The sequence below is a fragment of the Drosophila innubila genome (assembly GCF_004354385.1).
Source record: "Drosophila innubila isolate TH190305 chromosome 3R unlocalized genomic scaffold, UK_Dinn_1.0 2_E_3R, whole genome shotgun sequence".
Lineage (NCBI taxonomy): Eukaryota > Metazoa > Arthropoda > Insecta > Diptera > Drosophilidae > Drosophila > Drosophila innubila.
Window position 1 is genome coordinate 4,815,271 of NW_022995380.1, and position 26,108 is coordinate 4,841,378.

The following is a 26,108-nucleotide window of genomic DNA, read 5'->3' on the forward strand; positions in this document are numbered from 1 at the left end:
CGCACAGAATTCTTATTAATAAACAAATACACGTTAACATGCACCTGAGTTTAGACAGAACAAAAATAAAAATAAAAATCGAGTATGTTTCCAAGAGTTCAAAGAACTCTACACTCACAAACATTTATTTCAGAATCTCTTTTTATTTTGTGCGTGATATTTAAACATAACTTTAAAATGGCATTTCGTAATTAAACATTTTTTTTTTAATTTCTTTTTTGTTGCAGCTAATTGTAAACATAATCTAAGACTAATTACATGCATTTATACTAGAAAATATACATGGAAATAAAAAATACAAATTTGAGAATCTATGACACGAATATTTTAACATAAGCGCAGCGTCAGTTAAAAATTTAAAAAATGTATTAATTAATTCTAAATTATTTTTTTAATTGATGGCTGTTTTTTTTATGAGCTTTGCACTTTTCAATCAAGTATTATCAGCATTATATATTAGATATAAGTATATTAGATAGTAAGTAATGTTAAAATATGTTTTATGTGCATATAAAACAACTAGTCTACGAATTAATAAACAAAATTCCCCTAGACAGTTTGGCCTGCCATTCTGTGGTGGGTAGAACTTGTTGCTGTAAGTAGAAAAAAGTAGTTACAATACAATAATTACAAAAAATAAGTAAAATCACATACGAAAAATTCTCAATCTAGTAGTTTTTACATTGCTAACGAGCAACTTTATTATTTATTGTATATGAGAAGTTCAAAAACAGTTACCATTCCACACATGTAACAACAAACGTTTCCTTTTTTTGGAGATTCAAATATTTCGAGAGACGCCAAACAATTTTTTATACTTATTAATTATTTCATGCAATTTTAAGACGATTAATCATTAATCGCAATGGATCGGATTTTTGGAAACGTCAATAATAGATTCAAGAACATCGGTAATATGGAGGGTAAGCGAATGGCCCTCAAACTCGTTGGATTCTACGCCGTGGGCTGGACTCTACGCAAGCTTCTCAAATGAACAATATTTTGAAGCTGTCATTGTAAATTTTATGTTCGAAAATTCAAAATTTTGTGAATTAAAAATGGTTAAAATTGTACCTCAAATCACATGTGCAGAAATTGGCTGAGCTCCAGAGTCGTTGCTGTTTGCATCTCAAGGGCTGCTGTCCACTGAGAATTTGCTTTTTATCACACACTTGCAGCACGAGGGTATCTTGAAGGGTTCGTTGGCCACCTCAGGTTGACCACTGCTCACATTGTTAACCGTCGCTAGGTGACGTATCACATAATGCTGCTTACAGATCGGCACATAGTTGTTGGGAAAACTGTCTAGAAACTGGCAACTCTCGCCCTCGTGACTAGATGATATATAGATAGATATAGTTATAGAGTTATTAATTTATTTTTACCAAAGTTTACTTACTCGCATTCTTCGATCAGTATGCCCTGCTTGAACTCATCCGTATTGACAATATACTGCCAGGAGAGGTCCAATCTCTGCCCGAGTTTGGGATACAAGTATCTCACATGGCTGTTGCACAAATATTGCTCGTCGTCGTTGATTCGGAGTCCCACATCCGTGGGTTGTGGCTCGTCACTAAAGAAGTTGGCAAATCTGCGGGACAAAATGCCCTTCAGGCCGGATAAATCCGGATAATTGTTGACCTTGGTGCAGAAGGAACGGCTCTGATTGAACCCATCCACGCACTGATGATCACCCGTATCAATGACAGCCGGAGTGGGCTGTGTGGGCCGATACTTATCTATAGAGTCGGGAAACACGATAACTGATGTTAGGCAAGCGCCAAGGGAGTTGAAAATGAGTATGATATATCGATTTAGTTGTTAATTGTATATTTTTAGTGTATTCTGCTTCAGTTTAATAGATGTTGTAAGACTCGTGTGACTACTTACTGTCCGAGATTGGACGACGTGGCGTTGGCCTCGGCAATTGTGGACTCAGTGGCTCCGGCTGCTGATGATTTGGTGGCTGCTGCTGGTTTGTGGGCTGCAAAGAGACGAGTGGATCGTTAAAGACAAGATTCAGCTTGCCATCCGGTGATCTCTGCACTTTGAACGATTGTTGTTGATGGTTCAAGCTTTGATATTGATGATAGTGCTTGGGCTTGGGCTTCGTCTCTGCCTGAGATTCTAATTGCGATTGATACTGAGACTGAGATTGAGACTCGGATGACGCTGGCTGATCACTGAGCATTGTGGATATGGATGGCATGAAGGGTGCATCTTCCGTGCTCGTCGTCTGTGTGTGTAAATTTAGCGTTAGTCATAAGCCGAATCAAGTTAAAGTCACACACAAACACAGTTACGGTTAGGATACAATATTTGGGTGATGACAATATGATATGCGGATGTGGATGCAGATGTGGGTATGTATTTCTGGTGGCTGCTGTCGTGTTCACTTACATTAAAAAGCATCACACCTTCGCCATCGTGTACTTTGAATATGGAACGAACACGCTCATCGATATCCTCGGCTGGCAACTGAAGTGAAAATGTCAAATGGAAAGTGGAAAAACGCTTAGTCTTCAATTGCAAATCGATTGGCAAATTACAAAACATAAGACCCAATTAACAAAAACAAAAAAAAAACACATGTACAAAACGACTTATTAAAATCATATAGCACAAGCACATCTATCTGAAAGATCAGATTTAAAATTGCACACCTCCACCTCGCCTGCCTGATGCTGCTTCTTTGCCCCATCCTGTGGCTGCTTCTTTGCCTCATCCTGCGGCTGCTTCTGCGTCATGTTGCGCATGATATTCAGGAGATTGTCGGACAGAAAGGGCGTCAAATCAATGGAGCTGTTTGTTGCTATAGTTGCTGCCTCTGCCTCTGCTTCTGCTTCTGCCTCGCGTCGCTTTGACATTTCGCTATTGATACAAACTATCTGAAAGATACATGTGGAAGTTTTTGTTTGCTATTGATCAACATTGCCGACAGTACACAACAGAGAGAGATATAGAATGGGAGGGAGAGAGGGAGTTGGGAAGGCGGCAGGATGACTCCCACCGCTATTGGCTAATAGCCGATAATCTCGCTAATCGCTTTTAACAACAGGCCGTTAACAACGGCGACAACAACAACAAAATCAACAACAACATCTACTACAACAACAACTTATCCACGCTTGATCAATCAGCATGTGAATGTGAATGTTTTGGGACTACAAGCTATGATTATTGCAACAGAGGGGAACTACAAATGGTCTCTCATACTCATATTTATATGCATAGGCGTATACATATATTCTTCTTACAACCATAATGAGATTTATGCGCAATGATTTTTTTTTTTTTTTAACTGGCTTCATTATTGTTATTATTATATGGCACCTGCCTTGAATATGCCATTCGCCATGACGAGACAACAGCATTAAACAAATCAAAACAAATAAAAAACAATACAAAAGCTCAAAACAGTTGTCCGTATGTGTCTAAATATTGAGTTTCCGAAAGACGCAGATCTCACAACTTAAGTCTGAAACACTTATGACTTAAATCGCAATCTGCTAAAAAATCCTCAATAAGCTGAACTTGTCAAGCCCTAACTTTCAAAATTGACCAATTCCAGACTTATAATATTCGTGATAATGATTTTTATCAATTTCCTGCCAGAATATTTTCCCACACAATTAAATGAACTGCATTCATGTTTAGTATCAATTGTATGCTTGAAGAATTCACGCGAATTTATAATATGTATCTTCTTGTTGTTGAAATTCATATAAAGGGAAAGTCGATCTAACTGATAAACGTTTGATACTCTCTTAAATTCTAGGAAAGCCTTTGAACGTTCATCTCAGTGTCCACATATGTGAGTGCAATTAAGAAGTAATTTTATTTCAACAGTCTGGGAAATCGCGTCAATCAATAACTTTGTATATCGTGCTTTTGCAAATATTACTGCAATTTGTCAGTGCATTAATTAATTCAAAGATCGAAACTTTTACAATTTACAATTCTGAGCGGCTTTTAAAGCAGGAAATTTACCCTTTATTATTGTTTTATATACATATGAAGAAGGCGAATGATTTTTATAAATTAATGGTATTAAAATATGAATTGATGAAGTTAGTTTGTGAAATGCAAATTTAATGATTGCAAAACATTAAGAATTATATTGTATGCCAAATCCACAAGCCAATGTTATTATCTTAACATAAAGCGCAATCTATGGCATACACATAACTATTAATACTAATAACATATCCTTTTACATAGGAAGCTGTGCATTTTCCAAATAATGAGAGCAACAACATGCTCAGGCAGAGTCGTTTAATGAATACAAATGGAAGAATAGTTATTTTACTTACCGTTGTGAAGAGTGCGAAGAGCAGCAACATGATTTTAAGTAGTTTCCACCAAAAGGGAGGCATGTTAATGTCCAGGGGTTTAACTTTTTCAAGTATGTAATTAGAGTTAATATTTACAGGGTAACTGGTAGTCGATTTACACAACTGATTTGACCGCCCGGCGTGTGTTTGTTTGATTGTGTGTGTAGTATATTTAATAAACAAACTGGTACGACTAAAATTATTACCGGGCTTTATTTGTCTTTGTTAATGTTGTTTTTGTGACTGCTTTTTTTATTATTTTTTTTTTGTATTGTTATTATCGTAGTTGGTGTCGAAGCTGCTGTTTGTGTCGTTGTATACTTGTAGTTGTCTGTGTCTTAATTGTTGTTGTTGTTGTTTATAAATGTTTTCAGCCGCCTTTTTCAATGTGTTGCTTATTCCGCTTTGTTTGTTTCCTTTTCACGTTGTCGTCGAAACAGACACCAGACCCAGAGAGGCACTTCAATTAGTCGCTTTGCTTTTCTTCGTTTTTTTATTGAACCGTTGCAAGAGCAAGGTTTCCTGGAAAGCCACAATAAAGGAGCTGTTGGCCCTGGGTTGATCTTGTCCAAAATGAAGCCCAGTTAGCGTGATGCAAGCGCTTTTATGCAGCCAGCTTTTATCGATTTCACAATCTAGCGTCTCCTCTAAAGCGCTCGAGGGGATTTTCCGAACGATATTTAATTTTATTGTGGGAGACGCACGTCTTGAATCTTTGGATATTATTTAATTTCTGATGCACATTGGCAACACACGCGGGCGAGAGTAGGCGCAACAGCGAGTGTGAGAGAGATGAAGCGAGAGAACACGACAAGCACGAGTGTACAACAACACACGCTTATCGATGCGCGCGACAAGAAAGCAACTAAACCAAAAGTTTGAGTAGAAGTTCACTTAAGCTTCGACAACTTACAAGTGCAGCTTTAAGCAAAGCTTGAAGAGCGACAGAGCGAATGCGAACGCAAGGGAGACAGCTGCAGAGCAAAAGCATGAGAGCGGGAGAGCGGGAGAGCGAGAAAGGGTGATCGGCCGGCAGAGAGCGTGACAGCTTTGGTTTACAGCTGTTTGTACCCTGTACCCGCCGTTTGGACAAAGACTGCTTAAACGAATTGTGCGAATTTATTTAACGTAAATAAATTTTCTAGTTTTCATGTATATTTATTTAGTTATTAAATATTGTCACTAACATTTATTAATTATATGTATAATTTTAAGCATTTATGATAATACTGTCTCCAATTTTGGATCATCTTAGTGTATATGACTGCAAGCTTTGTATGATTGTTATATATACAGGGTATTTTCTAGTCAATTACTTTGAGCTAAACCATTTCAACTTGTTTTTTTTTTTGTGCTTCTCGTTTTACAAGTGTCGTCATATGGCATTATAATAAGTAGTGTGTGAAATAATACACCTGTCAAAGTGGAAATAAACTCAAATTGCAATAATAATAAATTTAACAATTTCTCAAATAGCAATAAACATAGTTTTAACTATTTTTCAATATATCTTAAAATAATACACTTGACTTTTGTTGCATTATTCGCTGCATTGAAGTTAGCTGGTTTGCTCTGTTGAAAGGAAAAGTAAAGCTTTCGACAAAGCTTTCTGTGCCGTTTCTTAACTAAGTTGATTCATTTGGAATACACACACACTCACACGAACATACACACTTAATATTGGTCGCACGTCAAGCACGCGTCACATATACAATTGGCCAACGATCTTTTGTATTGAGACACGTAAGCTGGTTGCATTACAAAATCGTTAAGTGGGTTCTAGCTAAGGGAAAGATGATGACTCATTGGGAGTTACCAGATTCGCTGGTAAACCGCAAGTATTTACAAGTACATCAAGATGAATATCGGCACCTATTGTAATGACGTATCTTCCCACAGCTGAGCATTTATGTAGTAATAAAATAAAGCGATTTTTATCGTAAATTGTTCAATTTACACCAACTTACATGAAAATGAATAAGTTTAATCATTGTTTATTTATTATTACGAAATTAATAATAGATTACCGAGAACAATAACAAGTGCTTACAAAAATAGATTTATCTGTTTCTGACTAAAAGTGTAAAGAACACTTTTTTCATGTATAAAATTAAATTTTTGAACAGCAATAAAACTAATTCGTTCATTTAAAATGAATAATACAATATTATTTCTATATTTACAATGTTGTGGAAAATTTACAGAATTGCAAAGTTAAAGTTTCACACCAATTCTTGAGCATACTTTTAGGTCGCAGTATTTGGCGTTGCATATTTTTGGGTGTCTTTATTTAAGCTGAGATATACTTATGGGAAAACAAATAAAAACTTTTAACCTTATAGTTCATATTAAAGCCCATTGAAATAATCACACATTACTTTGCCGGGGTTAAATTGAACTGATTTTAACTACCTATTAAGCTGTTAATTATATGGCAGACACCGCAGCTGTCTGTTCATCTTGCCAATGGCCTAAACAATTTGGTTAATAGTCATAAATTAGTTGGGAAATGGCTCTATTAGAGCGTATAGCAGGGAGCTAAATGCTCATTAATTTGTCTCACAGAAACCATACGACTAATCGAGAATAATAATGCACACAAAATTACGATTAAAACAAGCTTAATGTGTTGGACCAAGTTAACGAGAAATGGTGAAATACTCGTAATATATGCAGCAAAATGATAAATAATGTAGTTGCATTGCACATTCGATGCAAATAAAAAAAAACTGAAACAAAACCGAAAAAATACTAAAACTACTTATAGAAGATAAAACCAGCTACTATTTAAACTGAAAAAATTTGGACGCACCACCCGTCGTCGTCGTCATGTGGCAACAACTGCAATTGCGGGAATGACAGTGCCATGACGAAGACACGCAATGCTGCTGCAGCCGCTGCACAGGTGTCTTGCCCGGAACGGACGACATTTACGAATGGCTCAGCAATATATTCAAAGTGTAATAAAACAATTGAAGAGGTGACGCGGGGCAGGATGCTAGTGCTGCCACTGCTGCTGCTGCAGTTACTCAATTTGTCAGCTGGCGCTAGCGATTTTATCATCGTTTATAAATGAACCATTCGCGGACAATGTGTGCATTCAATGTCAATTTCCTTAGAAATTGCATTGGTGGCATGCCACCAAAATGCGGTCTGAAATTGGCTTTCACTTTCCAAGAGCTTAACTCCTTGGACGGGTCCACCTGGATCCAACTGTCCAGCGTTCCTACAAACACACTTACAGATAGAGGTGCCATGCCGGTTGCATTTAAATTATGCGGGTTGCGATGGCGGTCGCAGCTTCCGCTAATGCATAAACGGGTCTATTTCCGATTTTAAAATTTGATTTTGACTTTTCTCGTTCAGCCGGGAACGTGAATTTGAAGTTGAAGTTCATTGCGCAACAGGAAGTTAAGGAAATATATAAGGATGCTGGTTATAATGCGTTACTTTACATTTTTTTTTTTGACTATTTTCACATGTTGCAACATTTTGCAAGAGCTGTCAAGGCAGCCGCGCGGACTGTTATCGCATTTCTCGTTACACTCTGAAAACTTTTCACAGGTTTTTATGTTTATTTCATTTTTCAATTGCTCCACGTCAATTAACAAAACGAATGAGTGAAAAATTTATAGCACATGTGAGGTCTCTTGAGAGATACGAAAAGCAAATAATTATGGAAATGTAAAGCTTGCAGAAATTTAAAACTTCAAGGCATTTTATTAAAATATTTCCACTTAATTATTTAACAAATTTCTCAATTCCACCTGGGAAATGCCAGCGAGACTTATCGGTCGCTTCCTGATGCAGCCGACCGGTTTATGGGTGTCGTATACGTAATTTCTATAATTTTTGTCTGCCATTCTTGCATCTGTTTTGTTTGGCATGTAAAGCGATAATTGCATTATTATTATTGATAATACTTTTTTGTGCAATCAGCTTGAACTAATGGCCTACGTCGACTCATTCGTTCGTTTAGCGACCGTCAACAATGTTGCATGTACGAGTTTATGTGTGTGTGTGTGTGTGTGTGTGTGAGTGTGTGTGTTTTATAGACAAAACAAATTATTAAATACAATCATATTTTGTTATTTTGGGTCGGAAACTGACTATGCAACAGTTGCATGACTTGTTGACAATCCAATAAGCAGCGTCAAATAAAACAATTGACCGGTTCATACATTGTTGAAATCAAACGAGGCGAACTTCGTACTCGCTACTCCCATTTACCATAAATATGGCATACAATTCAATAAATCGAGTCTATGGTTATTACATTGACTTACCATTCATTTTGCAGCTTCTTTCTGCAACGTGCCACATTGTCCATAGCTGCCACATGTGAGTATGCCAACTGCAGCGTTTATTACGGGTCCATGAGAGGCGCTTTACCGTTATGCTTATTTTTGTTTTTATTTTTGTTTTTGTTTTGATTTTTATTTGCTTTGGCTTTTATTTTTATTGCATTTTTAGCAAATTTACAGTTTGTTAACTGCGAGTACCGAGTACATAAGTAACGTGTGTCTCTTAAGCTTTACCATGTTCATTTTGCATTTGTACTGTTGTTGTTGCCTGTTGCTGTTGCCGTCTTTGCGCCCATTTCACTTTCGGTTAGATAACAACCGTCCACAACAACTGCAATGGGGGAAGTGGCAGAGGGTGTAAAGCAGCAGCAGCAACTTAGCTGCACTCTACAAATTGTGTACTGCTCACATGGTTGCGTTGGACAACGACAATAGCCAGACATAATGCCAACTTTTAGACCAGTCATTGCCACCGGAACCTGCCCTGTGTAACTCCTTGGAAGCAAAGTTTTTGCAACCAGCAAGCAGCAACGGTTAAAATGCAACCAGCAAGTGGCAACTGGCAACAGTAATGGGAGCAGTTCATGTCACTTGCACTTGAGGGGCACATCTTGACATGGCCGCGAGTTGGAGGCTATTATTAATTGTGGTAGTAGTTTTTCATGCGTATTATGATGTTGACTTTGTCAGTGCGTCATAGGATGATTCGGGCCTACTTCTTTTGGCCCTTGTAAACGCCTTTGGCATTGTGACAGTGAACTCTCTTCAAAACAAAACTGAAACATTAGTTAAAGCATTAGATAATAATGCCCTGAACTATGTTTTAACGTTCAAACTTTGCACTTAAAGGTTCAGTTGAGCCTGGGGCGCATTACAATGAGACATGGGTCAAGGCTGTCAGCGCAATGGGTACGCACATAATAATTTAGATAACTTAATAGTTGTCCATTAAGTTGACTGAAATCAATATAATTCAAGAACATAGCATTTATTTACAAATTGAAATGTTTGAATTTTAAATATTATTTTTTAATTTTACATTTGTTTTCATAATTTTATTACAATTTTAGTGAACTGTTCTTAGTTGACATTAAATAAATAAACTAAGAGCTATGGAGTAACTCCTAATAATGTATTTTTTTGTAATCTTTAAAATAAAAATTGAAAACAACTCTTATTTTTTTTTTATTAAAAAAATCAAAGTTAAGTCTTACATAGTAACTTAAAAAATAAAGATGAATATAACGCTTATAGTCTTTTTCATTTTTAATTATTTTTTTATTTTTATCTTTTTAGTTTTAATTTTAATTTTAAATTCATTTTAATTATTTTAATTTAACTTATGTCAACTGTTCTTAGTTGACACTAAATAAATATTTTCTTTGCTGAAAAAATTAAGAAGAAGAATTATAATTTAAATATATGAGATGAAAAGAGAAGTTTAGGCTGTGGTCGCTAATTACGACTACAATAGCAATTTTGATGTTCTCCATGTTGCTGTAACAAATATCTCTCATCTTGATTTATTTAGTCAACATTTGTAATCACAACTAATATATGCGGTCCTTGCTTTTGATTGCTATGTAAATTTTATTGGATTAGAGTAGAATATTATAGAGAAGAATAACATAAAAAAAATAAATCAGTCGACGTCAAGGACTGACAAAATCGGAACATATATTTCTTGTAAAAAAATGCAGTCGAAATGCATAAAGTTCGTTGCCTAAGTCTTTTGATTTGGCTAGCCACACAAGTCAAACAAATAAAACACAAGCGCCATATATTTTCAATTAAACACGTTTAAAGCAAACTTAATGAATCCAATGCACTTATATGTTGCAAATGCGGCCACTTGACAAACGCATTGAACTCAACGACTCACGCATAAAACTTCGCCCCTGCCACTGCCTCTGCGTCGAGTCGCGTCGCGAACAGCTGTCTGCCCCTCGCAGATGGGCCAAGCTCACACTGAGAGAAGCCAAATGTCGCTGTTGCTGCCAAAAATGTAATAACTCGTAATGGAGCGAACGTTGTGAGCGATGGCATCGACTCTTCGGATTGCCCCTAAGAGCAACCAAAAAAACGACAACAAATGCAAGCGAGCAAGCGCTCTCAACAAATTTCTTTAAAAGAGCCACACAGTGCCATTTTCGACTACAGTTCGAAGTCAGTCGTCGCCGAGGAGCCACCTCCATCGCCCGAAATCCGATATACAAATATAAAGCCCCCACGATCGAGGCAAGCGAGCAGCGCAGAAAGAAAGTCATCGTGAACGCGCGCGTTTTGTTGCCAGTGAAATCAGTGTGTGTGCGTGTGTGTGTGTGTCTGTGAACGTGTATCTGTGTCTCTTGTATGCTTTTACGAAATACTTACGTACATATTGCCCGAACTACAGCCAGGCCCAAAGAGCCAACGAACTGATTGAAAGAAGTGCTGTAGCTGTTGCCCAAATTGACAGTGCCAATTGCAAGTGTTTCCAGTGTGGAAAGTTGTATTAAAAGACAGCAAATAATTACAACAACACTATTCTCAACAACTGTGCCGCGGTTGTTCCATTGATTAGCAGCTGAGCTAATCATTATCCCAGCCCAATACCGTAAAACCAACAATTACAACACATCATGAAGGTAAGCTTAACTCAGCAGCAGTGAAAGTGTTCGTGCCAATAACCAAATGACCAAATTAGCACACACTCACACACGCAGTCATTTTGGCAGTATTTATGCAATGTGATTTGGGACCAAACAAGTTCAAGTGCAGCTAATTCTCTTACCAAACTGAAACTCGTTTCAAATGGCCACGCTTCGGCAATTTTATTAGCTAAACAAACGAAAGAAAGAGTTGCATCTTCAACTCCTTATCCATCTATGGCTTATATAATCCATCGTAACCCAAAAATCCCAATGCATAGTGTGCCGGTTGTGCACTTGAGGTATCCAAGATTCATTTGCTGCATGCATGCAACATGAATACACATGAATCACACTCACTCAATAGCTCTTGGCATTATGTCATTACGAGTATCAAAACCAATCGAATGAAACTTCGGTCCACTTGAATGAGTGTGAAGGTAAAATGTCATGCATAATTATTATTATGTCAGACCACATCTAGTCGTCGTCGTCGTCGTTGCCGTTTCTTTGTTATTGTTTATTGTTGTGGCTTTCGAAAATTGTAAAAGAAATTTGACTAAAATGTGGCGGAAAGCAAAGCAAAGCGAGTGAGTGAATAAACAAATGAGTAGGGCCACACGTAGAAACAATAAATCTAAGACTTGGGCAAAAAACGAAACACAATCATAAAGAATCACGTTTTCTATTGAGCCTACAAAATTAAAATACCCTAAAAATTATTTTAGTTTCCTGATGCAAGTACAATAAATTTAATAATAATATGTAATGATACCAACAAATTTAATCTAAGAATGTAAATTGAGATTACGAATCGATCATATTTGCCTTCTTTGGAATACGACACGTTTATAAGATCTAAAATTTTAAGAAACCCTTTACATTTGTCAATAACATGAGGGACTTATAATAATTTAGTTAAATTGCTGAAAAAGTGACTTCTTGAATGCCTGACACACTTGTCAAAGTAATTAAGTGAACCACACGAAACTCAGCAATTATGACATACCCTTCTCATCTGTCATAATTGGCGTAGGGTATACAAATGTTAAACCTACCGCAATTACTTAAACGACGTGAGCGACGTGAGCATAGTTTAAATAAATATGTATTTCGTATTGTTAACAATTGAGCAACATGCAAATTAAATGGTCGCCGACAGAAACCACAAAAAGTGTACAAATATTGAGGAGAGTTAAGTGAGTTGCTACCAAACAGCAAAAGCCGGCAATACTTTCACTCTCTTTCGGGTTAACACTCAGCCAATACGATGACAGTGCAACAATTCGCTCAATGGGGGCATGGGGAAAACAGTTGAAGAGAAACAATTGACATCTGACAGTAAATTGGCCAACGGTTGGTTCATGGTTCAATATGCCATTCGATCTGATTCAATTAGGTTAAACAAACAGCAGAAAAAACAAATCAAAATATAATTAAGAGACTGTGGAAAAACCAAAAGTAATTTTCGTTTACTTGCGTTCGGTTATGAAATGTTTGCCATCATCGATAGATTGGATTTTATTAATTACATACGAATACATTCGAGTAGTCAGTTGGGTTTCAAAAAAACGTAATGTATATACAGAAAACAAATGAATTGAAGTATTGCAATTAAATTTAAAATTAATAAACAATGCAACAACAGCAAAAATAATAAACCAAAGACAGTTTGAATTTATTGCATTTATGCGAACCAGGCCCTGGCATAGGCATTCATTTATTGACAGAGTTTACGAGTACATTTTAATTTGTCCGTTTGTATGCAGATTGCCCGTTTGAGCCGTGCGAGGGCTAAGGCAATTAGACTTAAATGACACATCAATCGGAACCCTGCCAAAAATCATATTTGGATTGTACATTGAGTTGAGAAAGAAAAGGTTGCATATTCCATTTTTAGAGGGCGGTTCCGCAAGGGCAATTTAAAAAGCATTTGTCAAATTACTTGTACTCGTGTTCGTATTCGTTTATCGAGATACAGACAGATACTCGTAACTAATTAGATATTTCTCAAGAGTTTTGTGACCCACATTTTGTTATTAACAGTTAGTTATTAGCAAACGAGATTGCCAATCAACAACAAAATCTTAAATGATTCAAGTCTCAATAATTTATCTTGCAAACACTTGGATTTTAATGTCAAGATATAATTCTTATAACATTAATTGTAGTAGCTAACTGTCGTAAATACTAGAGTTTATATGAAGAACTTTAATGATAGTTTTAAAATATTTAAACTAGGAACTAACTGTGACAATTATATTATATCTAGATACACCTTTAATTAAACTTATTAAAATTACCCCAATTGGTTTTTTTAACAAATTTTAACTTTATACGACATCTTCATATATCAACATCAAATATGAAGATCGCATTTTATCTGAAATTTCAATTTACAATACAATTGCTCAATTAAATTGAACATCATTACTGAATTAGCTAACAATTTCACGATATTTAATAATATGTTGTTTCAATCAAGGAAATGCTTGTCAGTCTGACAGCTCGTAATTTCTTATTAGATTGTCATATTCATTACCTATTCGTTTAGTCCAATGAATCCACTCATATTGTCTAATCAATTAACATTTGCTGCAGTATTCGATGGCCCATGAAACAGATGTAAAACGCTCTGTGGCCACAGTCCCAACGCCCCCAGCATGCCCCACCATGTGGCAACTGCAACGAATTTACTCAGCTGTGACCAATACAGTACGGGTACTCAAACTAGGCCTGTCACTATGCATAATATTTATGAATATTAAAGCGTACAGCGTACAGTGTACAAAATCAAGTGGTATAATGCGATTTGTGTGTGCGTGTGAGTGACAAATGAATGCATTATTGCAACAAGGTAGTGGCTGCCACAAGCCGCCGATGATGCAACACGACCCCACGTTTTGGCAAATTGAATTAAGTGAAAAGCCAAGTGATGTTGGCATTTTCCAGCCGACACCTCTTATACACGGTCCGTAACTGTTATAAGGAATATGTAAGAGGTATTTCAGGACTTTTAATAAATACAATTTAGATAAAAATTATTTGAGACTTATCCAAACAAAAAATATGACCCCTGTTTTTTTTTATGCACGTGTTTTAATTACGAATAATTGTAATTAACAATAATGGGTCAGCTTTAAATTTAAATTGTCTTGCATTTTCTCAGACCAATGATTTCAATTTTTTTTTTTTTTCAAAAAAATTAAGGATTTTAACTACATTACTTTATTTTTTTCTTTTAATACAAGTCTTTTTGAATATTCTCTTAATTAGACATTGCAAAATAGAATTGTTATGAATATTATTCTTAAAGTAACATGACATTCCAACATTCATCTTTTTCAGTTGCTGAGCTTGTGCCTGTTGCTTCTTGGAGCGCTGCCTATGCTCTGCCACGCTTATCCTGCAGAGAGTAGCAAAGGAGCGGCAGACAAATCCTTGTCGCTAGAGGACACAGATCTGGACAATGAGCAGGGGGAGAGCATCAAAGATTCACAGATAGCCAAACGATCCGGCAGCTTTGATTATGTGGCGCATCTGAAGTCCGGCCTGTTGTCCAGCATTGGCCAGGCATCCGCCTCTATTGCCTCGGGCAGCTCCGGCGGAAGCAGCGGAGGCGGCGACAGCTACAAATCTCACGATATTGTCGTCCATGTAAGTCTGGGATCGATCTCAAAGTTGATTTAAACTAAACAATTTCTTTATTTCAGGGAAACTCTGTGGATTACGATCCCTGGTCGTTCAAGAAGTCCGTGTTGAATACAATATTCCAGGCGGTTAAGGCCATTACAGGTGGAGTGACCGCATTGAAGGGTCAACTGATCAAGGGCAGCGGATACGTGCTTAGCGCTGGCGGTAATCTGGTAGCGGCATCTGGAGACAAGGTCACAGATGTGGGCAAATCCATCATTAATTCGGCGCACGTCAACTCGCACACCTACGCCACTGGTCACTCCAGCGGCGGTGGCTTTGTGCATCCCTTTGCCAAGCTGAGCTCCCTATCGGGTGCCTCCTCAGGCGGCAGCAGCGGCGGCAGTGGCAACAAGCATTCCGCATCGGCGCCAGGTCCCGTGCTCCACACAGAGAGTGAGTATGCTAGCGAGCTGCTGCGAAACATCAATTTCCTAGTCTTCTGAGAAACAGAGACACACACACACACAGTCTGGCCCAACGGACCATGAAATATAAACTAAGGTCATTATGTAACTACCGGCTGTTGAACTAGTATATAGGCGAGCTACTGTACAAGTATAATAATTAAACCACTCCACTTGATAACCGCACAAGTAACATTACATTGAAAGCTGGCCAGCGGAAGAGAGACGACTCCCCTCTTCAAATGCCCAATACAAATTGCAACTGAAAATCGAATCGTATCGAAGCGAACCGTTCATTGACCCCCCTGGAAAAGCATTTCCACTTTCATTTTTGCAGGCAAGCAGACAGGCAGAGAGTCAGACAGTCAGAGAGTCAGACAGTCGGACAGGCGAACTCGTTTGACCAGGCCTTGCATACTTTAGCCTATTTTGGTTTTTGTGTTTGACTTTGCACCACCAACTCTCGCCTCTCCTCATTGCAGCCATCACAACGTACGAGATACCCACGGGACATGCCAATTATGGCCCACCCTCGAAGCCACCATCGTTCAGCAGTGCCACACACCAATATCTGCCACCGGCTGGCTCCAACTATGTGGGTGGTGGTGGTGGTGCGCCATTCAGCATTGGCCACGCGGCATTCGAGGAGCATCAGAACAATTACTTGCCGTCTGCCTATGGACAAGATGGTGCGTAAACCGTAAGCTTTGCTCTGTAAATATATTCACGAGTACACGTACTTGGATATCTGTAAATAAATCTAAATATGTATATAATCATGATGTTAATACTCATACCATCCCAGTTAAGCCATCATCATTTTAACAACAAATAAGCACGACAAGGCGTTGTCTCTGTTTGCATACCAATCACACAATAACACACCATCACACCACCGCATCACAGCACCACCGCACAAGCGCATCACCGCACCACACACTCCCTTGCCTTAGTTTAAGTCCGCGCAAAAACCTCAACAGTCGAAAGAAAAGTGAAAGCATCAGCTGCTCATCATGTCGCTGATGAATTAACTGTAAATACAAGTATAAACAACTTAACACCTTGGCACACTGCAAAGCACTCTTTAACCCATCTAAGGACAGCGTATCTATTTCTATGACACACTTCTAGCTTCACTTTCGATTTCTATAGCGTATTACATAATTCTCTCTGTTGACATTGCGCAAACGATTGTGGTCAGGTGCCGGCTGACAAATGGCAATGTTTATTGTTTTATGTACATAAAAATAAAAGTACGATAATAATCATCTAATCTTGTATATATACGTGGACTTTTGAATATGTGGCCAGCCTTAGCACTAATGACAAGCCAAAAGTCATTAATAGCGACAACATGTCGCATACTTAATATTTTGTATATAGACAATTGTTACAAAATTGCTAATAAGAAACCCTGAATAATATAACGATTAAGCCATATATATATTTCTATACTTTATATATAGAATAATTTAATTTTAAGCAGTAGCAACTAATTTCAAATTCTCAACTAAAACTTGGACCATTTAATAAGAAGCAGAAAAGTAAATTCATTTTTAAATTTAACATTAATACGTCATCTGTATAAACAACAAGCAAAGCTCAAGCTCATCTCATACACACTCACACACACACAAATACATATATATTTAAAAAGAAATAAAAATTACATTGTCAAAATTGTAAATAGAAACTTTAACGATGCAACATAAATATTTAATTGGTAAATCTAATGAAATCTCACTCATTGCATACACAACAACAACCACCACAACCACCACAACCACTACAACCACAACAACAATAAACACATGTAAAACATAACAACAACTACAACAACACTGAACATCGGCACAGTGGCCACCGCCGGCACCGACGACTTCAATGTTTATGGACGCCACAAGAAACTGACGGACGATGAGGCACGTAAAGCGGCACTGCAGCTGCAGGAGATTCTCAGTATGTTGCCCAATGGCAAGACGGAGTACACCGCCTCCAAGACAGTGGCACTGGACACAAGCAATGTTCCGACTGGCTCCAATGTGGAGCAGGCCGATCTATACAACAGTTATGGTGTTCCATTGCCACATAATCTGGGCACACTGGAGTCACTGTCGCATACGGAGTCCATAACGGCAGCTTATGCGGCAAAGGTGCCACCAAATCAAGGAGCCGCCGACACCTATCATCAGATGGCCAAAAAGCCGCAGACAGCGGAGGAGGCGTACATACAGAAACATCCCAATGAGGGCTACGATTATCAGCCACCATCACCATCATCAACCGCACCCGCTAGCGATTACAGAGTTGAGAACTATCATGCCAACAAGAGCAATGCTCTCAAGGATTTGTCACCGATTATTGCCGCCTTGGAGGTGGCCAAGCGGAAGGGTCCTAGCAGCAGTGGACCCGTGACATATTCCATTGAGAAGCAGGTGCACAAGGCGGCGCCCTTCCAATATTTGCCTCCAGCTGTGCAGAAAACAAAATACATTTACAGCGCACCACCAGCAGGACCACCACCAAGACCCAGCTATAGCGGTGCCTACAAGGTGCGCCGTCATGTGCCCGTCCAGCGTCCGGGCAGCATACGCATGTCTCGGGCACAGGACTACGATATTCAGGATCCGCTGATGTTCAATCGCCTGCTGGAAGTGTAGGGAATGCGTCGATGCGACGCTCTGGGCGGGTGTTATTCGTAGTCTATTTATAGTCCTCTAAGTCATATTCAGCATTTACATATAGTTTTCGTCCTAACCTTACTTATTTATGTCCTTATTCATTATTTATTGAACTCGCCCCTCGAGAGGCAATAAACGAGCTAATGAACCAACGCACGGCATGCATCTTTAGCACCCTGCTCTCCACTTTGTTTGCACTGCTTTTATGTACCTTTTACCACAAATTGAACCACTGAACCACTGCACCACACTACCTACCCAACCCACCTGGAAACTGGCTATCAAGCTTAATCATCTCAATCAAACACATCTGACCTGACACTCTCTTTACAGTCTACCGGCAGTAGTCGCCAAGAGGACCCAGCTCTTCCAGCCCTTTCACCTGCCCGGGCAATAACTGTGGATCGAGCCCATTTTACAGTTAACAGCACTTTCACTTCTTTAGATTTAGCCAACGTTCTTCCTCACACATTTCATCTTCAGATCCGGACGACTCTCAAGTCCCAACAACAGAGATATTCCTGAAACTTCTATATTGGCAGTAACTGCATTGAAATTTACTATCTTATATTTAAGTATTTAAATTAAATAAATAATCGTTTAACAAAAATACTTTCGATGCTTTGTTTCTTTTAATTTGCAGCCTAAAAGTATACTTCATTAAATTTAACTCGCTGACAAGAGCTTGAAAGCTTCGTTGAGTTGGGATCTCAATGAAATGTTTAATTTTGAATAAGTAACCGTTACTTTCAGTTTGCTTCTGTGTGTAAATACATTAGTTAGATTTTTTTGCTTCAATTAATAGATAATAATAAATTTTGAGAGAGTATGACAGCTAATTTATAAAATTGTGAGATGCGTTTAAGAAATCTTCAGAGATTTTTTTGACAGCCGCTTTTGAAATCAAACAAACAAAGTTTTGGTGTTCCGAATTTGTAGAGATCAAATTTCTCTAGAGTTTTTGCCAAAAATTCCTTTAAAGAATAAACGTTCGAAATGTCGGTGTTTCTTAAGTGTCAGCTTTTTAATATTTTTCGAAAATATTTTCGAAGTAAAAAAAAACGGCTTCCTCAAATTTAATTCCAGCCTTAACAAAATTATTAGGCTTAGAAATATTTTATATAGTTAACAAACAAAAAAAAAGTTTTTATTCAATTTAAAAAATAGTTAATTCAATTTAATAAATAAAACGTTTTGCCAAATTCGTCAACCATTTTGTAAACACTTGAAAAAAATGACTGCTTGCTTTCAGGAATTGCTTTTGGGTTGCTTTTACGCTGTTAGAGATTTGTTAACACTACTTTGTTTTCTGCCCATATATTTTATTGTTTTTGCTTTGCTTGTGGGTTGTTCGAGGTTTGTAAAACATGCCTGATTTAAATAAAAACAATCTATTCCACAGAAACATATTAGGACAAAAATTTATTGATTTTTTATTAATTATAAAACGTCGACAACAAATTCTTACGAATGGAATACACATACAATACAGGTTATAGATTAAAGTTTCTAAAATCTACTCGTAGAAGCAAGAAATCACTGGCGAATGCAGAATAGTTGCAACGAAATAGAGGGAATGGGAACTATTCGAGTTATTCGAGTATCGTTGTATGCACCTGACTCAAAGAAACGGCCAATGGGCCGCCCAACTACCCAATACCAGTTCCTCAGTTCACTTCTAATAATATCCAAAGGTAATATCGTGCAGTGGCTGTGCGTTGCCTTGTGGCAAGGCATAATCCCGGGCGAGTTGATCTAGAAGGCTGCCACTGCCACCGGCACGTCCTTGGGCACGCGGCTGGTAACTCGACTGTGGCTGTTGCTGGGGAATACTCTGCTGCACAGGCTGGGCAATGGGCGCCTGTGTGGGTCCAAAGTGCACAGGCTCCAGCAGCGGACGACCACCAGATGCGGGTGCAAGGAAGCCCTGGGCACGTGCACTGCTGGGTGCCGGGGAAGCAGGAGGCAGTGCATAGACAGGACGTGAGATGCGCACATTGGAGGGACCCTCGCCAAAGCTTTGAGACTGCGAGTAATCTGGCTCGGGACGGGCGGGACGCTGTTGTGGCGAGTAGAGCACATCTGTGGAACGCTGTGCTCCAGGCACTTGAAGACGGGGCGGCGATGGACCCAATGAAGATTGTGCTTGCGGTGCGTACTGTTGGCGACGTGGTGGCTCCACTTCCTCATCCTCATACTGCACATACTGTGGTTGCGGTTGTGGTTGGTGTTGTGGACGTGGAGGCGATGGTGCTGGCTGAGCTCGGGGCGGTTGCTGAGGACGCTGAACTCGCTGCAGGAGAAACATAGTAAATAGTAGGTTACACTCAAAAAATTTTACTATAAAATCTCATTCAAACATTGTTGACTTTCGCACAAAATTTTATAAAATTTTTGCAAGTTTCAAGATCAAATTTTTTTTAAATAATCCTTTTTAATTGAAAAATTTATACACTCAATTTGAAACATTAAATTTTTTTAAATGTAGAAAAACTAATTTTTGAATGTAAGCGAGGGAACTAGAGTGAACTCAACTTACGTAGGGACGCTGTGGACGTTGTTGAGGCTCATCCTCATAGTCGGGCTCCTCTTTGGTGGACTCATCTACCAGTGTGGGCGGAGCTACAGTGATGCCCTCGCCAGATGGCTGGAAGCCATACTTATTGGCGCCATATTCCACAACGCGCACCTTGCCATCGGCATCGATGTAGCCATACTTACCCTTCACCTCACCGGTTGCCAGTTTTGTTTCGATTTTAAAGGAACCGTCGGCACCCTCATAGCCGTATGTATACGAGCCATCTTCATTGTGCCTGTTTAAATGAGATTGTTAGCCATGATTAAGGATAATTACTACCGTTTACTTACTTGTTGATCTGTTTTAGAATGGGAACGGGCGTGGGACGCGTCTCCTCTTGGGCAGTGGAGTGCAGTCTGTGTGGTGCCGAGCGTGGTGCACTCTGCTGATAGACTTGATAGTCCTGTGCACTAACCAGACCCCCAACCAGACAGCCGATTAACAGTAAACGCTCCAGCTGCAATTTAAATGAAAAATGGACTAAGTATAAGAATGAGATTGAGATTCCGTTGGAGTTAAAACTGCAACCGGTTTGCTAATAGCCAGACGGGCTAAAAGATAAAAGCAGGCAGTACACCTTGACAGTGTATAAAGAATGGGCCACAAGACGACAGCGACGCCGATGACTTGACGTTTACCTTTCACTTTTTGTACACTGTGATAGGGATATATGTCAGAAACTAAATGAGCTACGGACAACAAATTAAGCATGCATCCTCTATTAAAAATCTCCAAGCTATTAATGCGCTTCATTTTCAACCTAAGCAGTTGCTTATAGAATAGCGGTGAAAATAATATAAGAAGTACAACAAAAACACGACCATAGGATACCCGTTACTTATTTCAATATATATAAGAGTACTTTACAGAAATTACTACCTAATAAAAACTACTGCATACTTTTAGGTGAGTGTATTGAAATAATAACTTTATTAATAACTTTGGTTAGCTATTACTCCCGTTCTACTTCTCTGATCCTGCTGTGGTTAAGTGATATTATAGATAATATTAATCGATAACTTTAATTACCATAAAAACTGTATTATCTCAAAAACTGTGGATGTGGTGGCTATTCGTGATTTGCGGCAGGCGTGTCAACAATTTAAAACAAACTTGACCTGCTACAACGCATTTGGAGTCTGTGGGTAAAAGTTTGGTATCTCTATATCTTATAGTCTCTGAGATCTAGGCGCTCACATGGACAGACGGACATGGCTATATCGACTCAGCTGTTGATGCTGATCAAGAATATATATACTTTATGGGGTCAGAGATAGCTCCTTCTCCCTGATACATACATTTCAACGAACACAATATACCCTTTTACTTATTTTTTAAGTACCGGGTATAATAAACAGACGTGTGCGAAAGAGACAGAGCGAATGGTGACGTTCGCGTTACAACGCTTATACATACACACATAAATACATACATACATACATAAATACACATGTGAATTTAAATGTAATAAAATGTTGCATGTTCATGGTTATTTTATTTTTTATAAAAATACTTATTTCTAAAACACTGGTGCAGGGTATGTTAATGTTGTTTTATTTTTTATTTTTTTTATTTTTTTTTTTGCTGGTCAATGACATCGGTCGACTGTCCAGTTGTCATTGTAGCTGGGCGCCCTCCAATGCCAACCAGGAACCGATGGGGGCAGCTAGATACGGCTACGTGCCATAAAGTATACAGCGATCAGCTTTGTTGCAACGTTGCATAAACCCAAACCCAAGAGACACGCGATATGCTGAGAGGCACAGCAAAGTGATAGCCATGCTACATCATACTCTAACTGGGCAATGCTTAATTGACTATCCACGGGAGAAATGCATGAAATGCATGAATTACTCATTTCTATTCAAACTCCCACACACAGTTGCGGTTGAATAATTCGAGTGTAGTCAAATGGCAACATACAGACTGCAATAATTTGAGCTAAGGAAACATGCAAAGCGAATTCCGCAAAAGAAGTAGAAGCAAGAAAGCAAATTTCCCACACTTGCCAATTTAAGAGATATGTATGTTGCAAGTATCTGAAAGATGCATCTCCAGTTGTACACTAAGCAAATGCTAAAGAAATTACACAGCTGGAATGAGAAACTCAAGATTTGGCAGTCAGTCGACAGCATGACAAGCGCATCAAGCCCTCGACTGTCGAGTATACCCTGTAAGCAAAATAAGCCTAAGCGAGTGAGTGCAACTTACGTTTACTTTTGTAACAAACAAGAATTTCTCAGTTAGAAAAGTATTTAAAAAAAAAAATTTATATGTAAATGACATATTTAATAGTCTACAAATAAAGATTAAGTTTAAGATAAATAAAGTAATCATAATTATTGGTTTTTAAGTTTAATATCTTATTTAAATTTTGATAAAAACAAGGGCTCTTAACCGTTTCGATGAATAATAAGTAAGTAAAATTACTCTTAACAGGTTTTTCAGAACTTACAAAGGAAGAAAATTACTTGAGATTTAAAAAAAAAAAACCGATTAACTAAAATCATTGAATTTTATTATATTTAGGAACATTAATGGGAAAACTGACTTTAATTATACTAAATCATTTATTTATTTATTTTATTTGTACTTTCCCAGTCTTTTATCAGACTACTGAAGACATTTTAAAATAAACGTTTTTGGAAAGATTTTGAATACTAGTTATTTTTAATATATTCGCGAATATTGAAGATATATTCAAATTCAAGACTATTCAAATTGCAAAATCCATAAAGTATTTATCCTTATTCTATGCCGAAAAAGTTCTGAGAAAATTGCTATAATTATTTTACATAATTCGTTTAATATTACAGGGTGTTTCACAGTCGACTAGGGCACGTTGGCTGTTTTTTTTTATGACTTGCGGATGCCTGGGGCTGACATGATTCATTGTGTCTGAAAGTCCTGCACATACAAGTCAAATTGGAGCAACGGTCAAGTAAATTCACTTAACTGCCGATTGATTCAATGGGTGTCTGCTCGTTGACAAGACATCCAACAAAAACAACAGCAACAACACTAGCTTCTACACACAGTTTGCCATGGAATGTGTCCAAGAGGGATTCGTTATCGTTACCGGCATTGGCTGCGAAAATCCTTTCACCTCTGTTTCATATGGCAACTCGTAAGCTGACATATCCATATGCCAGATGCCAGATGCCATAGCCTTGGCTAACACTCACACTCACATGCGGGCCAAGTTGTTGGCCTGGACATGGAGCTGGGTCCAATGCACTGCAACTGCTGATGTCAATTTTTTTGCTGACCGAAAATGTTGGCTGCCAGTCGCAGCGTGTGAACTGAGCCAATGTACGTGTATATTTAGTCGTTGATTTCAGTCTGCAGCGTTGCCTTTGATATTTTCGCGCTCGACTGAGAGGGAACTGAGAATGGTAGGTGGTGGGTGGTGGGTGGCAAGGGGGGAGGCTGAAGTGTGCTTGTTAGTGCAACTTTTTCTAACTAAAGTTCCTGCAACTTTTTTCCATAGAATGCGCTGCAATTACGTGCACAATGCCATACCAGAGAGACACACACACACGTACACACTGAAACACACACACACATGTGACAGCTCATAAATAATGTTAGAAAATCCAGTTACCAAATTGGGTGCACAATTGCCAATTGCTCGGCTTGACTGGCTGCTCCAGCAAATTAACGGTTAACTCGATTTGCATAGCAAATTATGCGATATTTTCGCACAGAGTACAGAGCAAACTGCCTATGATGGAATGACGTAACTAGTTAGTCAACGATCAGCTAATAATCATTACAACAATAACAACAACGACAACGACAGCAACAACAACAACATCAGCAGCAGCAACAACAATAACAGGTACCTAAGATTGGCTTGCCACGCATTCAGGCTCAACTCTGACCTTTTCCCATGCCACAGTACACAAAGCAGACTCTCTTATAGTATAGATAAATACAAATAAATAGATACTTAGTAAATGGATAGTAAGATACACATATCCTACGACTGGAACCTACCACTTTCATATTGTACACTTGGTTTGCAACTCTTTGTTCGCAACTATTCCGAATCGATTAAAAACTTTAATTGCAATCACTTCAAAAGACCTTCGCTGGCAACACCCAGCCAAAATAGCCAGCTAACAATGGCACCAAAAATCACTTTCAATTGATCTAATGAACCGGGACTGAAACTGAAACTGATACTGAAACTGAAGTCGTTTCTTGTTTTTTTTTTTTTCTTTTTGTCTTTTTCTTGAGCCGAGTTCGCGTTTAAGCTGTGCGCCAACAATTTACTTGAAACCGACAGCAACTGAGCCGCCCAAGTTGTTGTATTTCGCTTTATATACCACCGCGCGTATTGCTCGAGGAAAACCTTTTTCATACCAACGTTCAACACCAAGAAACGGCAGCGCTGCCGAAGTCGCTGTCGCTGTCGCGGCAAAACTTCACCAACGAGTCGGCGGCACATGCGCTTAAGGATAGGTACCAACAAACAACAACAGCAAGCAGTACTCTATACCCGCACACACACATATACATATATGTACATACACACAGACTTCACACTAGACAAAGCCATGAGCTTAGAGCTCTCAGCTTGGCTGAGTTTGGATCTTGTGCGGTTAGCAACGGTTCTCTCTGTGCTTTCGTGAGCTTTTTATTGAACCACTACAATCACACACAACTACAACAGGAATGGACAAGAGGTGGTTGTTGCTATGTACGTCACGTAAACTGCTAGCAATACAGGTTCAATCTTACAGACTAGGAAACAGAAGGAACCGAAAATAAAACCAATCTAATTTGAAAATATTTAATGAAAACATTTATAATATAAACTCTGATGTATTTTAATATATATGAACAAATTTGAAATTGACATCTACGAAATAAAACTTTTATTTAAAAATTAACTTTTTTTGTTTTACTTAATAAGAGAGCATAATGAAGTGGGTAATATCTTTTAAATATTTATATAAGTATTTATTTAAATCTAAGAAATGTAATCATCAAAAACCAAAAATTATAAAAAGATTCTGCTTTATTTATCAACAAAACTCATTTTATTTCCGTCAAATTTGAGTCTTTTTTCAATACCAATTTAAGCTTGGCCTTATCACTAGAAATTGACCATAACCAGTTTACTTTGCTCACGCTTTATAAATTGCCCTAACACACCCAAAACAATGAAATAACTTCTCGCAACACTTACAGGCCATTAAATTGCCGAAAAATTACTCAAACGATACAATTTATCAATTGTGCGAGGGTAATAAATGTGAAATATTAACTAAAAATTGACAGGCGGAATTGGTAACGATTGAAGAAATGAGAGAATGTGCCGACAAAGTGAACTACACGTATGTTTAAGTTAGGTTAACTAAAGTAACACAAATTGTTCTATTGAAATACCAGTTTTATGGTAGTCAACAACAATAAAGTACATAAAGCTAAAACTAAAGTATGTATATTACAAATTAAATTAAATATGAATCA

The 26,108-nt window shown here is 38.1% G+C and overlaps 4 protein-coding genes across 15 annotated transcripts; 2 read left to right on the forward strand and 2 right to left on the reverse strand.

The window, feature by feature from the left end:
• Window positions 1-83: 83 nt before the first annotated feature.
• LOC117790677 (protein spaetzle) lies at window positions 84-5,197 on the reverse strand. Of its 12 annotated transcripts, none has more exons than XM_034630190.1 (8): window positions 4,314-5,197; window positions 2,664-2,888; window positions 2,401-2,478; window positions 2,048-2,236; window positions 1,891-1,984; window positions 1,400-1,739; window positions 1,075-1,334; window positions 84-593 (listed from the first exon to the last, which is right to left on the reverse strand). In XM_034630190.1, the coding sequence occupies exons 1-7, from the start codon at window positions 4,374-4,376 to the stop codon at window positions 1,130-1,132; spliced, it is 1,194 nt and encodes a 397-aa protein (XP_034486081.1). In that variant the 5' UTR covers window positions 4,377-5,197; the 3' UTR covers window positions 84-593; window positions 1,075-1,129. The 12 variants fall into 12 exon arrangements, with proteins under 12 accessions (XP_034486081.1, XP_034486080.1, XP_034486079.1 ...); XM_034630189.1 differs by having other exon boundaries at window positions 1,400-1,763; XM_034630188.1 differs by having other exon boundaries at window positions 1,891-2,236.
• Window positions 844-1,080, forward strand: LOC117790679. Its single transcript, XM_034630199.1, has one exon. The coding sequence runs from the start codon at window positions 866-868 to the stop codon at window positions 992-994; it is 129 nt and encodes a 42-aa protein (XP_034486090.1). The 5' UTR covers window positions 844-865; the 3' UTR covers window positions 995-1,080.
• A 5,676-nt stretch (window positions 5,198-10,873) lies between the features above and the next one.
• On the forward strand, window positions 10,874-18,195 carry LOC117790676. The gene is made up of 5 exons (XM_034630185.1): window positions 10,874-11,265; window positions 14,617-14,925; window positions 14,982-15,357; window positions 15,851-16,057; window positions 17,226-18,195. The coding sequence occupies exons 1-5, from the start codon at window positions 11,260-11,262 to the stop codon at window positions 18,026-18,028; spliced, it is 1,701 nt and encodes a 566-aa protein (XP_034486076.1). The 5' UTR covers window positions 10,874-11,259; the 3' UTR covers window positions 18,029-18,195.
• Window positions 18,196-19,456: 1,261 nt separating this feature from the next.
• LOC117790502 (pollen-specific leucine-rich repeat extensin-like protein 1) lies at window positions 19,457-24,983 on the reverse strand. The gene is made up of 4 exons (XM_034629961.1): window positions 24,627-24,983; window positions 20,918-21,084; window positions 20,589-20,862; window positions 19,457-20,342 (listed from the first exon to the last, which is right to left on the reverse strand). Exons 1-4 carry the CDS (start codon window positions 24,633-24,635, stop codon window positions 19,728-19,730), a joined length of 1,065 nt encoding a protein of 354 aa, XP_034485852.1. The 5' UTR covers window positions 24,636-24,983; the 3' UTR covers window positions 19,457-19,727.
• Between the last annotated feature and the right edge of the window lie 1,125 nt (window positions 24,984-26,108).